Genomic DNA, 15,672 nt, shown 5'->3' on the forward strand with positions numbered 1-15,672 from the left:
ATCACACCTCCACTTCTATCAAATAGTCAAATTGATTCTTGCTTATCAAAAGAGAGAGAGAGAGAGAGAGAGAGAGAGAGAGAGAGAGAGAGAGAGAGAGATATATATATATATATATATATATATATATATATATATATATATATCAATAACTCTAATGTGGGTGAAAGAGGAAGGAACAAAATATTGGGAAATTTCATAGGCACAACGCAGAAAAAGAAATGGATTAATGAGAGCTATGCTCAACCAAATGATAACAACCATTTAAAAATCAACACAAAAGACTTGATTACGACCCCTACATTTCCACCATTAATACATATATAACAAGCCTTAACGTACAACCTCTCCCATAATTACTACATTTCCAATAGTCAAGACTCAAAACACAACTCACAAAACAAACGCAAATTACTACACTTCCAAACAACTTAAAAACTTCCAACTTTATGAGATGAATACTTACTTCGAAATTACATAGATCATTATAGTACCATATCAAATGCAATTATTAATTGATAACAATATATTACCGAGGACTAAGTAATTATCTCCCATCTTTCACAGATTTCAATACTTGGTCTCCGATGCTATCATACTCAACAGTTGTACTAGTAGAACAACCAATGTCAACATCAACGTTGAAAGAGTGACTAGTTGCACTAAGCAAGTGCTCAGTCTTTTTTGCATAGACATCAATGTTTCCCAATGAATGTTTTTCCATATTTCTCAATCTCTCTAGCTCCACTGCCACCTCTTTCATAGAAGGCCTATCCTCCCCTCTCAAACTTAGGCACCTTTTTGCAAGATTAGCAACTTCCTTCAGTTGCTCAATGTTAACCTCATTGACAATGTGATCTTCAAGAATTTGAAGTAGACGATCCTCTTTTATGGCAGAAACAAAGGATATTGCTAGATTTCTCTCAATTTCTGGCCTATCAAAAGAAAGTGCCTTTTTACCTGTTAACAACTCTGCCATAACAACACCAAAGCTATATACATCACTTTTTTCTGTTAATTGGCTAGTTTGCATGTATTCTGGATCTAAGTACCCCAAAGTTCCTTGCACCAAAGTGTTCAGTTGCGTTTGATCAAGAGGAACTAGCCTTGAAGGTCCGAAATCGGCCACTTTTGCTGTGTAGTTATCATCCAATAGAATATTCGTAGTTTTCACATCTCTATGTATAATTGGCATGGAAGCTGATGAATGCAAGTATGCAAGTGCTCCTGTAGTTTCTGTTGCAATTTTCCAACGTTTTTCCCATGAAAGTAAGGATGATAGACTTTTATCATGAATGTGGTTAGAAAGAGTACCACTTGTGATGAATTCATAAACTAGTAAGGGAAATTCTGTTTCCAAACAACAACCAAATAGCTTAACCACGTTCCTATGATTAATTTGGGTAAGCACAATTATTTCATTTATGAATTGCTCAATTTGGCTTGGATCACCAATTTTGGACTTCTTAATGGCAACTATTGTGTTATCTGATAATACTCCTTTATACACAGTTCCATAGCCTCCTTGACCAAGGACTCTACTTTCATCGTAGTTGTTGGTGCCCTTTTTGAGCTCTTCTATGGTAAAGATTTTGGTTGTCTCGACAGACATTTGGTGATTAGAGAGTTGTTGTTTTAATAGTAAGCCACCATTTTGTTGGAAGAATTTTTCCTTGAGTTTGATGAGCTTTCTTCTTTTCAATCCCCAATATATCCAAGAATATCCCATAAGCAGTAGTAAGAGGCTAAAAAGGCCTGCACACATTCAAACATGCATTTTCACCAAGTACAACGTTTTAAATTTATTCTTTTGTTAATACTATTGCCTTTTTTTTATGGCAAACATAGTAAAAGTCTAAATATTTACCGTACATATCATATGAAGATGATTCGACCAAGTTCATTTATAGCGTAGGTGGTGGCTGCCACATAAATATAAATCTCCTACGAATGTCTCTAAAATCCAGCTCATGTCAAATTATATCAAAACTAAAAATATGGACAATTAAAAGAGACTAGTGAGCCAAGTTTTGAATTGACATCCTTTTTTAAAACCACAATGTTCCTTTTTAAGTTTTTTGAGGGAAATCGAACCTAGTTGAGGATAGTAAGAAGTAGACTCCTGAGTTTTAGGTGTAGATGCTTTAGGTTTGGATCTTCTGCGATAAAAGTCCTAACCAAAAAGAGTTTTAGGGTCTGTTTGGTTGGGAGAATAGAAAAAATTTTATTTTCTTTTATTAGTATTCGGTCAGGAGGGTGGAAAAGTGGAGAGATTGAAAACTTTTTTTATTTGGTTGAGAAGAAATGTGAGAGGATAGAAAACGTAATTTATATAAATTGACTCATATGCCCTTATTAAAAAAAATTATCTAGTTAAAAAAACAACCAATATAAAAAACAATCACACCAAGTTTATTAAAACAAAGATCATGCCAAAAAAAAAAAAAAACTCAACCAAAAAAACCAATCATGCCCAATCAAAAAACAAAAAAGAAAAACAACCACACCAAAAAAAAAAAAAAAAACACGAATTGGAGATTAAAAAAAAAAAAACAAAAAAAAAAAAGAAAAAAGAAAGCAAGATTGCAGTTAGAAACTAAGGCCACGCCCACATCCAGTTAAAAACAAAATTTTTAGAAGAAATAAGAAACAAAGGCAGGTACGTACACACACAGTAGGCTTGAATGGGTATTTTTGTCCAAAAAGTTTTGCATAATTTTCTCTCCCATTTTCTCCAATTTGGGAAGATTGTCTTTTGGTGGGCCAAGAGAGAAAACTCCTGAGCCACACCAAAATTCCCTCCCCCTCCCTCTTCCAATTTAATACCACTTTCAACAATTTTTTCTCCTTTTTTTTCTCATCCTCTTATTTCACCTCCAACCAAATACACCCTTAACGTTTAAAATGATTGACAAAATTACAATGTTAATGCGCTTTGAAGCTCATATTCTGTTCAATAATAAATTGACAACTTGAGAAAGTGTTTTTTTATATGGACTATGATAAAAGAGGTTATAATAAAAGTGTTTTGTAAAGAGGTTATAATAAAATTAAAGTGTTTTGTATTTTCATACTCAAATAGTTAAACCTTAACCAAAAGAAAAAGAAAAAAAAACCTAATTCGTGCAATTAATGGCTAACATTCTCTGTTCTGCTCGTCTCCGTAACATCAGTATTCGGCTCACCCCTCTTATCGTTCATGTTAATCCTTGTGATAGCAGTGCCTTCATCTCGAGTGCAATGGCTTGAGAGTGGAGATAAGAACACGAAGTTTTTTCATGGGATTGCTACTCAAAGGAAGAGGCGAAACTTCATTAAAGGGTTGCGGGATGAGGAGGGTGTTTGGCAAAATGATGAACATATTTTTTCAGGTTTGCTGGTTGATTTTTATGAGAAGTTGTTTGTTTCCTCTAATCCTCAAAATATGGACTAGATTCTTAATGGAGTACAAGGACTAAGCTGGCATAGGCTTACACAGTGGGTGAGGTAGAGAAGGCAATCAAAGATATGGCTCCTTTGAAAGCTCCAGGTCCAGATGGGATGCCTCCTCTTTTCTACCACACGTATTAGTCGGATATAGGTATGGTCATTATTCAGGCTGTTCTTTCATGTTTGAATTCTAGTTCTTTATTTGAGTCCATAAACCATAACTTCAACACCTCAATCCCAAAGTAAAAAACCCAGAAAGAGTGTCTGAGTTTAGACCTATTAGTTTGTGTAATGTAATTTACAAGATTATAAGTAAGGTCATTGCAAATCGTCTTAAGCCTATTCTTAATGATATTATATCGGAGTCCCAGAGTGCTTTTATTGCTGATAGGCTTATTACTGATAATGTCCTTATTGCCTTCGAGTCTTTGCATCACATGAAGACTAACTGTACAGGGAAGACAAAGTTCATGGCACTCAAACTGAATATGAGTAAAAGCCTATGACAGGGTGGAGTGGTGTTTCTTAGAGAAAATCATGTTGAAGATGGGTTTTCAAGAGTCTTGGGTTGCCATGATTATGGAGTGCATTACCATGGTAACTTATTCTATATTGGTTAATGGTGAATTAAAGGGTTTGATCACTCCTACTAGGGGTTGAATGCTATACTTAAACAAGTTAGTGAGACTGGTGATATACATGGCTTCTCTCTTTGCAGGAATGGACCAAAACTCTCCCATCTATTATTTGCAGATGATTGTCTATTATTTTGTAGATCAACATTAGAGGAGTGTGAGAAGATCCAACAGATTTTAGCCTTTTATGAGGAGGCAACGGGGCAAGTGGTTAATAAGGATAAGACCACTCTCTTTTTCAGTAAAAATACAAGTGTGCAATCCCAAGAAGCCATAAAAGATTCCCTACGAGTGCCAGCAATTCAACATTACGAGAAATACTTGGGACTATCGTCTTTCATTAGAAGGTCCAAGAAAGCTTGTTTCGCTCAAATAAAAGAAAGGATTTGGTCTAGGATGTAAGGGTGGAAGGAGAAGCTTCTCTCACAAGTTAGAAAGGAGGTCATGATTAAGGCAATTATCCAATCTATCCCCACTTATTCAATGAGTGTGCTTCGATTTCCAACAAGCCTTTGCAAGGACATTGAAGCTATGATTCGCAAATTTTGATGGGGTCAAGGAGAGAATAGAAAGATTCATTGGGTGAATTGGAGTACTTTGTGTGCTTCAAAGTCGGTAGGTGGAATGGGGTTTCAGGATATCCAAAAGTTTAACAATGCAACGTTGGCAAAGTAGGTTTGGCGTCTCTTTCATCATAGGGACACCTTGTTGTACAAGGTTTTTAGTGCCAAATATTTCCCAAATGGAAATATTCTCGATGCTCCCATCCATCCCAAGTGCTCTTACGCTTGGAGGAGTATAATGCAGGCACGAGAGGTTATTCAACAAAGAGCTGTATGGCGGGTTGGAGATGGGAAGGGAATTGATATTCGGAATCAGAGATGGCTTCCGGATTTATCATACGGTAAGATAGTGTCCCCCAGAATTAATGCAAGCATAAATGAAGTTAGTGATTTATTCCAGCCAAATTCCAAGGTTTGGAATTCGGATCTAATTAAGACTCTGTTCTACCCGTGGGATGCTATAATGATTACTAGAATTGTTGTGAACCAAGTGAATGCTATAGACACTCGTCTGGCCCCTAACTCCTGATGGAGAGTCTTCTGTGAGGAGTGCTTATCGGCTACTGGAAAGTATTGCGCCTCAGGAAAACCCGAGTTCTTCCACCACAGACTATGCTATGACTATTTGGAAAGGTGTGTGGAGAGTCCACGCCCCTAGTAAGATCAGACATTTCTTGTGGAGAGCACTTAGAGACTCCTTACCCATAAAACCAAATTTGCGGCTTAGACATGTCATGGTGGATTGAAGTTTGCTCTCCGTGGGGAAGAGAAAGAAATGATCATGCTAGCCTATGGTATTGTGAGCAAGCCTAAGCGGTCTGGAAGGCAGAAAGAAGCTTTGTGGATTTATATAAGAAGCACCATCGGACGATTATGGACCTATTTGAGGAGGTGATTAAGGAAGGGTCAACCTTTAGAATAGCGTGGTTTGCTACCATAGCCTGTAGCTTATGGCAACGACGCAACCGAATCTGCGAGCAAAAGCAATGGTGGAGGAATATTTTGAAGTGCACAAACCGAAGCCAGCGCAGAATCCTAGACATTCCCTTGTTCGCTGGTCTTCGCCAATGGACAGTTTGTATAAAGCAAACTTCGATGCTGCCCTGTTTGATCATCTGGGCTTCGCTGGGTTGGGAGTGGTTGTTAGGGATTGTCTGGGGAATGTGATGGCTGCTCTTTGTTAGGAGATAGCGATGCCCCAATCTGTGGAGATGGCAGAGGCATTGGCAGCAAAGCGGGCAGTCCAGTTAGCTACCGAGCTGAGCTTCTTAAGGGTGATGGTGGAGGGAGATTGTAACAGAGTTGTTCAAGCGCTAAAGGCCCCTGGTAGATGTCTCACGTTGTATGGGCATGTGATTGAGGATGCACGAAAACTTGGCGCAACTTTACAGTCATGTAACTTTCACCATGTAAACAGGAGGGTAATTTGTTAGCACACTCTCTTGCACGTAGAGCAGTTTTAACTGCAGACACAAAAGTTTGGGTAGAAGAACTACTTAGTGATCTAAACGATGTATTTCGAAAAGATCTTTGAGTTTTTTGAATAAAATTTCCTTTATTTTTTTCCCTCAAAAAAACAAAATGGCTAACATTTAGTATCATTTTTTTTTTTTTATCATCATGCCATCATTGTCAACAGTAGTTCTCTCTCCAAATAGAAATACATTGAATATAAGGAGTATTACGCTAAATTACTTTACCCTATAGCTCAAAATTTTAACATTGGCAAGTTCTTTTTCAAACACTGTCATTTGCTTCCATCTTTACTAACAGAGAAAAAGATAATAAAGATTATAAAAAGAAAAGGAAATAGAAAAAGAATACCGATGATATTTCTCCTGCAGACAACGTGAGTTACGTGACCAAACATATATGGCAATGGTATTCCAAAACGGCCAAAATGAGCTTAAGTGTCCGTTTGGTTGGGCTTTTAGGACCCAAAACGTAGCTTTTTCATAAAGTTGGCAGTGGCTGGGCGTTTGGTGAAGCCTAAACGCAAATTTTAGATAAAAGTTGCGTTTTAAGGCAAAGGCAAAAACGCTGATTTCTGAAATGGTGGTCTGAAGGTCCATATCTCAAACGCGCATTAACGTTTTCAGCTCAACGGATAGCTGAGACCTAAAATTACCGAATCACCCTCTCATCTCATCTCTCTGCTTCGCTGAAATTTCTGTGTAATAATTCCTCTCATCTCTTCTCTGCTCTGCCTTCTTTGTGCTGCTACCGATCTCCCTGTGGTAAGTCATCTGTGACTTCTTCTTCTTCTTCCTCTTCTGCTTTCTTCTTCCTCTTCTTCTTCGTCCTCTTCTTCTTCGTCCTCTTCTTCTTCTTCGTTTTCTCTGATCTGTAATTTTTTTGTTTTAATTTTTTTTTTTCTGATCTGAGACAGGAATCTTGAAGGTACGCATTTGATCAAAAAGGCACCAAGCAAGACTGATCTGCTACCAAAATCCACCAGGTACCAACAGTGATCCGATTTTTTTTTTTTTTTTTTTTGAGATCTGAAACAGGGTGTATTTCATCTAATTTATTTGTACCTTTTTGAGTTTTTGAGGGTTTGGAGATTTAATGATGACCCATTTGGTTCTTTAGTTGATTGGGTTTTGAAATTTGTTTGTTGATTGGGTGTATTTGATCTAACTTTTGATCAATGTAGGACTTTGTGGCAGTTGGTAGGAGACTTTGGAATTGGTTTTGGACATGATAGGGGTTGTTTTTACTCCAAATTGTGTGATCTATGTTGAATAGTTGTAGTATTTAAATGATGGGAATCACGTTGGCTGTGTTAGGCATATTCGACAATGTTTGTGACATAAGCTAAACTAAAGAGTTAAGTTTACGGGGCTATGAAATGTTAGCCATTTTGGGCTTTGATTAATGTAGGGTTTTCTGGACTTCTTATTAGATTTTAGGTTTGGTTTTGCAAATGATGGGCTGTCGATTTAAGTCCCAATGTGTGATCTATGTTCAATAGCAGTAGTTACTAAGTGGAGGAGGATCACATTGGCTGTATTAGGTGTATTTGACTATGTTACCTAAAACCCAACCAAGAGATCAATTTATGTGGCCATGAAATGCTAGCCAATTTAGGATTTGATTAATGTAGGATCTTGGGAGACTTGTTAGGAGGATTTGGGACTGGTTTTGGAAATGATGGGTGGTCGATTTAGGTCCAAACTGTGTGACCTATGCTGATTAGTAGTGGAGTATTGGAATGGCTAGAATCACATTGGCTGCCTTACGTGCAGTAATGCACAGAATTGCATGCAGCAATATGTGAATCCCCAGCATGGTACAGTTATAGAACCTCTAGAATTTGAGGGAATTATGGAGGGTGACTTGGTTGTGTGAGATTACATGGTGTAAGCAATAGGCCGCCGTAGGCCGCCGTCGCTATTGCTTACACCATGTACAGTTATAGAACCTCTAGAATTTGAGGGAATTATGGAGGGTGACTTGGTTGTGTGAGATTACATGGTGTAAGCAGCAGCTGCTGCTGCTGCAGCTGCTATTGCTTACACCATGTACAGTTATAGAACCTCTAGAATTTGAGGGAATTATGGAGGGTGACTTGGTTGTGTGAGATTACATGGTGTAAGCAGCAGCAGCTGCAGCTGCTATTGCTTACACCATGTACAGTTATAGAACCTCTAGAATTTGAGGGAATTATGGAGGGTGACTTGGTTGTGTGAGATTACATGGTGTAAAATTTTGCAGCTGCTGGGGCATGCGTGTGCAAGCAGCTGCACACGCATGCCCCATCAGCTGCTGCTGCTGCTGATGGGTCATGCCCAGCAGCAGCAGCTGATGCTACATCAGCTGCTGGGCAGAGGCTAGAACCAAGGCTGCAGCTTCTAAAATTTTTTTTCCCACATATTTAAAAAATATGAACTAGTTACTTGAGCAAATTGACACATATTTAATTATTTTCACTCATTTATGTGTAAACTTATTTTTTATGTTATTGATTGTGCGTTTTTTGCATTTTTTACAATCTTCTATTTTTTGCATTTCTTATGATTGGTTAACTTTATAGATGAGAAAAAATACCACTTCCAACCCCGAGGTAAAAAAGGCTAGAATAGATTGGGATATTAATCCATCGTGGACAACTACTTTTTGTAACCTTTGTGTGGAACAAATTCAAGCCGGGAATAGAACAAAAGGTGCTGCCTTTAAAACCAAAGGTTGGTTCAATTTGGTGACCAAATTTTGTGAGGAGACCGGTCAAAACTATGATAAGGACCAATTAAAAAGTAGGTGGGATGTATTAAAAGGTGATTGGAGAGTGTGGGAAAAATTGAGGAATCTTGACACAGGTTTAGGTTGGGATGCAGTGAAGGGAACGATTGCCGCTCCTGATTGTTGGTGGAACCTGAAGTTGAAGGTGAGTTGAGTATTTTATTAATATGTAGTTACTTGGAGATAGTTTTTTTTTTTTTTTATATTATTCTTATATGAGTGAAATTACAGTGTTATGTACTTGATGTTGTGAATTGTCTTGGTATGTTGTGAATTGTCTTGATTGAATATTTGTTATTTTGTTGTGTAGCTGAAACCAATATGGATGATTATAATGGTACTCATGAGAGTGGCCATTTTATGGAACTATTAATGGATGGGGATTACAGAAATTATTGTGATGATCATGATGGTAGTGATTATAACAATGTTGACAATAATAATGATGGTGATAACAATGATGGTGATGATGATGATGATGATGAAAGTAGTGACAGTGATGATGATAGTGATAGTGATTCTGACAGTGATGATAGTAATGACAATTCTAACGAGGAGTTTTACCAGCTTGTGACAGTTACCTGTGAAGCAGTTGTGACATATTTCAATAAGTACATTAATAAGACTACTTGTCATGATTCTGAACAAACGGGGTGGGATTGGCTGAGACGCTGTATGGAAGGTAATGAGACTTTGTGTTACAATATGTTTAGAATGAGAAAGGAGGTGTTTCATAATTTGTGTCAAGTTTTACAACGTGACTTTGGACTTCAACATTCAAGGAATATAAGGTTAGAAGAGTTAGTGGCAATCTGTTTACTGATACTTGGTCATGGAACATGTAACCGAATGGTTCAAGAATTATTTCAGCATTCGGGTGAAACCATAAGTAGACATTTTGAGAAGATGATCACTCTGTTAGGTGCTCGCTTTGCAGAAGCATATGTAAAGCCTTCGGATCCAACTTTTAGTGAAGTTCCAACCAAAATACAAGACCATCCAATTTATTGGCCACATTTCAAAGTATGTGTACTATTGTATATTTGAATAAGTGTTATTGTCTATAAGATAATACAATGCATGTGGAACTGAAAACTATTAATGTTTTTATTAGGATTGCATCGGTGCGATTGATGGCACACATGTGATAGCGATTGTACCTACTGAGAAGTCCATTCCATACTTTGGAAGAAAGGGATATCCAACCCAAAATGTGATGGCTGCATGTGACTTTAATATGTTATTCACATTTGTTTTGCCTGGATGGGAAGGTGCAGCACACGACACCCACATTTTTCTTGATACTATTCGTACACAAAGTAACAACTTTCCGCACCCACCACCAGGTTTGTAATTGGTTAATCAATTGTTCATTATAATGACATATTGTGTGTGTGTTTAATACAATTGAATTTCTTTGTTTAGGGAAATATTATGTAGTTGATTCTGGATACCCAATGATACAAGGCTATTTGGCACCATACAAAGGGATATCATACCATCTTCAAGACTTTCGAAGGAGAGGTGGAGGCCCTAGAACTAGACATGAAAAATTTAATCATGCCCACTCATCTCTTCGATGTGTGATTGAGCGCACTTTTGGTGTGTGGAAGAATAAATGGAGAATTATTAGAAACATGCCACCTTTTCCATTCCATATCCAAATACTTATTGTATCTGCTACTATGGCTCTTCATAATTTTGTTAGACTAAATGATAGGGATGATAGGGAGTTCATAAATGCCAATGAAGATTCAATTTCTAGAAGAGAACGTAATAGTGAAGCATGTAGCAGTTATGAGCAAAACTCAGGAACTTTAACAGATCCTGCAATGGTGGTTCTTCGTGATTCCATTGCAAATTCTATTTGGGGGGGTAATAATTAGTAGTTGTATTTTTTTTTTTTGTATAATTGGATTATTGGTATGTATTTTATATCTTTTTACATTTTTATATAGCACAATTTAAACTTGGATTATTGGTGTATATTTTATCATCTTTTTACATTTTCATTTTGTGCTTCATGATGATGAAAATTGTTTAGATTTAATTAATATTAATAAGAAGTCATTAATGGTAATAACAAATAATTATGCCACTAAAAAAGAATAATTGCCCAAACATTATTATTATTTAGTAAGTATATGAAGTAGTTGAATTATAAGTATGAAATAAACTCCCTTATATATACATTGTCCTTTTTGATAATTTGTCCCTCAAACTGCAACTTTTATAGTTTTAGCCAAACACTCAGCTTTTTCAAAAAGCACTTTTTAACAGCTTTTACCAAACACTCAGCTTTTTGAAAAATCACTTTTTCATTATGCATTTTTTTAAAACTCAATTTTTTCATTATGCACTTTTTTAAAAAGCCCAACCAAACTCACCCTAAAACAAAGACTAAAAAAAGTTCGTGAAAAGTAGGACAAGTCTGTGTTTCTCTTTTGGCAGAGAAGGTGAAGTATAAATATATTAAATAATCCTTAAAAAATATATATATATATATATTAAATAATCATGAGTGCGTGACGTGCGTCTGAGAGGAATAAAAAATTAAAGAGCATGTCTACCTTTAATTAGTGTGCTTAGCTTTCAGAACTATTACTCCTGTTCTTTTTCTATAAAAAAAAAAACTCCTGTTCTTTAATTATTAATTGTGTTAATTTTGTAGTTGAAATTAATTTCAGAACTAAATCAATCTTATCTTTAACTATAACAACTTAAGCTTATAAACATAAAATTGACTATTATTTGAATGTATAGAGCGATGAAATTAAGGGCATGTTTGATAGACTGGAATAGACATGATAATGTAATAGTTATTCCTATAATTTAGCTATTCAATAGTTTGGCTATTTTTTTATTAAAAAGAATAAACATTTCTCATGAATAACTATTTTTTAAAATAAAGAATAACTATTTCTCTCTAAAAAGATTATAATAGCTATTCCTTATTAGATGTAATAATTTTTAACATTAATATATTTCTAAATAAAAAACAAACTTTTCATATACACCTAACAATTATCGGAAAAAAAAAATCATAAAAAATAACTAATTTCTCTAAAATTTAAAAAATATTATTTTCTAAGAAATATAATTGTATGAATGAAATATTTCCTAAAATAGATCTTAATTTTTATTCTATTATTACAACTCACCATCAAACTAATGAATAGGTTTAATTATTTCATTATAACATATTTTATTCCAGTAATAAAGATTACAATTCTTATTATAATCTACATTCAATATATCGCCCTAAGTAAATTTTAAAGCATCACAGTAAAGATTAATATCGTTAAAGCTCAAACTTCCAAGTTTAGTTTGCTTAATTTTTTTTTTTTAAGTAGCATTCTAAGCTTAGTGAAAAATCTCTAAGAGTCTTTTTGGTTAGAAAGGTAAAAAAGTGAAAAAATGAAAGAAATTTTACACTGTTATTTTAATGGAAAACTTCGTGTAAAGATAGTTTTTCGTATTTTTTAGTATTTTACAATATTACAAAAAAAAATATCCTTAGTCAACAAAAATAATAAAACATATTTTTAGAGATTGATTTCTATTAATTTTTTTTGGAAAACAATTTCATCTCAGAGCAAGCTAAATAAAGAAAGTTATAAAATAGTTTTTTCAACTCTTTTAAGTCATTGACTCATTTATTAGAAAACATTTTCTCCTAAACAAATAGACTTTGTCCTTAGTCGGACGTGGAAAAGTAGAGAAATGAAAAACTTTTTTATTCGGTTGAGAAAAAAATGAGAGGATAGAGAATAAAATTTGTATAAATTTATCATCATATCCCTATTAGATTAAAAAAAAAAAAAAAGTAACACATTATTTTATTTTATAACAAATAATGTATGAATGGAAACTTTATAATTCAAGAGCCCAAGACTAAAAAATAAAATAAAAACCCAAAACTGGCGTCTGGTGAGAAAAGAAACAGATGAGCACCCAAAAAAAAAAAAAAAAAAGGTGAGACTCACACAACGTAACATTGAAAAAGATCCATACAAAAGAAGAGTGAGGCAACATTCCAAAAAGGGAAAAGACCAAAAATGAGAAGAAAAGATAAGACCAACATTTGAACGTTGGTGCTGGGGTAGTTTTGTCTGAAATATAAATAGTGCAAAGCTCATTCTTTTTTTTTGCTATTTTTTATCCAATTTGGGGAGATTGAAATCTGGTAGGTACGAGGAGAAAATGCTTCGACCTCACAATTTTTCCTTCCTAAAAATCCCACCAACCAAGCATCCTAAAATTTATTTTCTCATCACTTTTCACTCTCCCATTTTCGCCCCTGAAATCCCTCCGACCAAATGGACCCCAAGTGATTATTCCCATCCTTATAATTGAAATTTTAAATAGACAAAATATAGCGATAAAACTAGTTGTAACTTAAAATTACAAACTTATTCAATATCTTTTTATTAGAGGTAAATTTTGGGGGTCTAAAAAATCTTTCATTAGATTACATCTTTTTCTTATATCCTCCTTACTTGCAAAGTTTTTTAAAAATTAAAGATATTAAAGATATGTCATCAATAAATTGTTTAAATTACAAGTTTTTGTAATTGAAAATTATATATAAAATATAAGCATAATCATCATATAATAGATAATATATCTAATTAACACAAATTTAACTTATTTATTAAAAACGTAAAAAATTTGTAATTTAATAATTATATTTTTAAATTATATAATAATATTTATTTTATTAAATAATATTATAACCTATAAATCTTAAGTGGTAATCAATTTTGTCTCTTTTAAGTTGACTTTTTGTAACAGGAAAACATACTATGCAATGGGTGTATGTATATAGTATCTACCCTCTCACACTAACTTATTATTGCACAAGATCTTGACCTGTGAGGAGAATCTGAGGGCGCAAATACAGACATACAATAAATACTCACCAACTCCGAGGTAAATTGCTACTGATGATTGGCCAGCAGATCTATCGGGGACACATACCCCTTCCGGTTCGTCAAGATGGTATCCTTCAATGCACGGACAATCATAACCCCCGGGCTTATTAACACATTTTTCTTTGCTCGTGCAATTATTGTTGTCTTTGACACTGCACTCATTAATATCTGTGGTGGAAAAGGGAAAATTATTGAATACAAGTACGATAAATGTGTATTTTTTTTTAATATCTTTTATCATAAATTTAACTAGAGAAACAGTGTGAGAGGTGAGTACAAAATTATAATACTGAGAGGGCTTAATAATTACCCAGTGAAAAAGTTCATTTTAAAGTAAATAAAAAGTAATTAATTCAAAAAATTAAAAACTGAAATTGAAAAAATATAATAAAAAAGCATTGACTGAAACGAAAATAAAAATATTGCCTCTCAATAGTTATATTAGAGACTAAAATTGGAATACAACTTCTACATAGATCCACTATTATTATTATTATTATTATTATCCATCAGTTTAAACAATTGATAGAACAAATTGTGACAATTTTTATGTTACTAAAATAAGGCTGCATATTATATTAGAAATTTGTCAAAAAAAAAATGTTTTATTATTCTTGAAAAAATTGTTGTAAATAAGTAGTGAGTAAATTGAATACCTTGGCAACCATGGTCGAGGTATGGGTTCCCACGGTAACCGTTCTTGCACTCGCAACGGTACCCAGACCCGTAAATGGGATCAAAACATATGCTATTCTCTCCACACATGTAATTCGATTTGTTCCGAGCAAGATCACACTTCTCACTACCAATTGTCCAATCAAGAACCACCGGAAAGGTTTTATAGTCTTGCAGAGCGGTAAGATAAGCTGAGGAGAAATTGAACTTGTCTTCTCGGATAACAAAGGCATAGCCGCATGGATTGAAATCCCAGACGTCTATGTGGTTATTTAAGCTACCTGTTACCACGGTAATGTTTTTGAATCCTTCAGGAATATCCGTCTGGCAACACCCAATCCCAGAGCAAGACCCGTTGACTACATCTCTTTTGCTGTCACATATTGACAAACAAACAGAATAGAACGGTTTATCGTTCATGAAACCCTTAAGGTACGCAAAAGTGTCACATCCAACGGACACGAACTTGTTTTTGGTGTGAGAAATGATGAAAATCGGGTTAGTGAGACTTCGTTTCCGCATGAAGTTACTCTTAGGTCTGCCATTCTTGTAGTAACAGTCAATGTCGTTATCCATCATGATCTCAATCTGGCCTTCTTGGACGGAAATGCTTGTAACGAGGAAATCTCCAGTCTTTGGTTCAGGTTTCCCGAGCTTGTCTCCACAAGCTATTAAAAATTCTGTAGTTCCATTGGTTCCTTTCAGATAACAACCTTCAGTTAAGCCAAACGGATATGGAATTTTTAGGTCCCCACATCTGTCGGGGCAATTAGGCAGGGCTGATGGAAATTGTGTATCTGTGGCTGCCGTGACTGATGATATCACACCAACCCAGGTGAGTTGCACAATAATCCAATGGAAACCCATAGCACGACTATTTCTGAGGAGAGTGTTTAGTGTGTGGAGAACTTCATAGATGCTGGACATTTTAAAAGCAGACTGAAAGACCCAACAGTTATTGCATGTGTATTTGTGTCCACAACTTTACAGCTATAATTGACTGTGCATGCGTTGCATAAGGTACACTTTGGCAAGGTCTCAGACAAGTAAGAGCCTATCTCAGTCAGGTATGTGTGTGGCTGAGAGTAAACAAGATAAAAAGAAATCTTATACAGTGACTTAAGCTCTAACCGAATCGTTTTTTTTTTCTTTTTTAAATGAAATTCAGACAAGACCTGAGTGAAACTATTCAGA

The 15,672-nt window shown here is 35.0% G+C and overlaps 1 protein-coding gene across 1 annotated transcript; it reads right to left on the reverse strand.

Annotated features, from left to right (window-relative positions):
• Positions 1 to 290: 290 nt before the first annotated feature.
• On the reverse strand, positions 291 to 15,405 carry LOC142618270 (wall-associated receptor kinase 1-like). The gene is made up of 3 exons (XM_075791177.1): positions 14,460 to 15,405; positions 13,792 to 13,971; positions 291 to 1,755 (listed from the first exon to the last, which is right to left on the reverse strand). The coding sequence occupies exons 1-3, from the start codon at positions 15,403 to 15,405 to the stop codon at positions 548 to 550; spliced, it is 2,334 nt and encodes a 777-aa protein (XP_075647292.1). The 3' UTR covers positions 291 to 547.
• Positions 15,406 to 15,672: the final 267 nt, after the last annotated feature.

The sequence above is a fragment of the Castanea sativa genome, chromosome 12 (assembly GCF_040712315.1).
Source record: "Castanea sativa cultivar Marrone di Chiusa Pesio chromosome 12, ASM4071231v1".
NCBI classification, from domain to species: domain Eukaryota; kingdom Viridiplantae; phylum Streptophyta; class Magnoliopsida; order Fagales; family Fagaceae; genus Castanea; species Castanea sativa.

Excerpts from the sequence above, each read along its gene's own strand:
- LOC142618270 (XM_075791177.1), bottom strand. The coding sequence starts at position 15,405 with ATGTCCAGCATCTATGAAGTTCTCCACACACTAAACACTCTCCTCAGA. Across the intron at positions 13,972-14,459 it reads CCTCGACCATGGTTGCCAAG|ATATTAATGAGTGCAGTGTC; the intron begins GTATTCAATTTA and ends TTTCCACCACAG. Across the intron at positions 1,756-13,791 it reads AGCAATTTACCTCGGAGTTG|GCCTTTTTAGCCTCTTACTA; the intron begins GTGAGTATTTAT and ends GAATGTGTGCAG.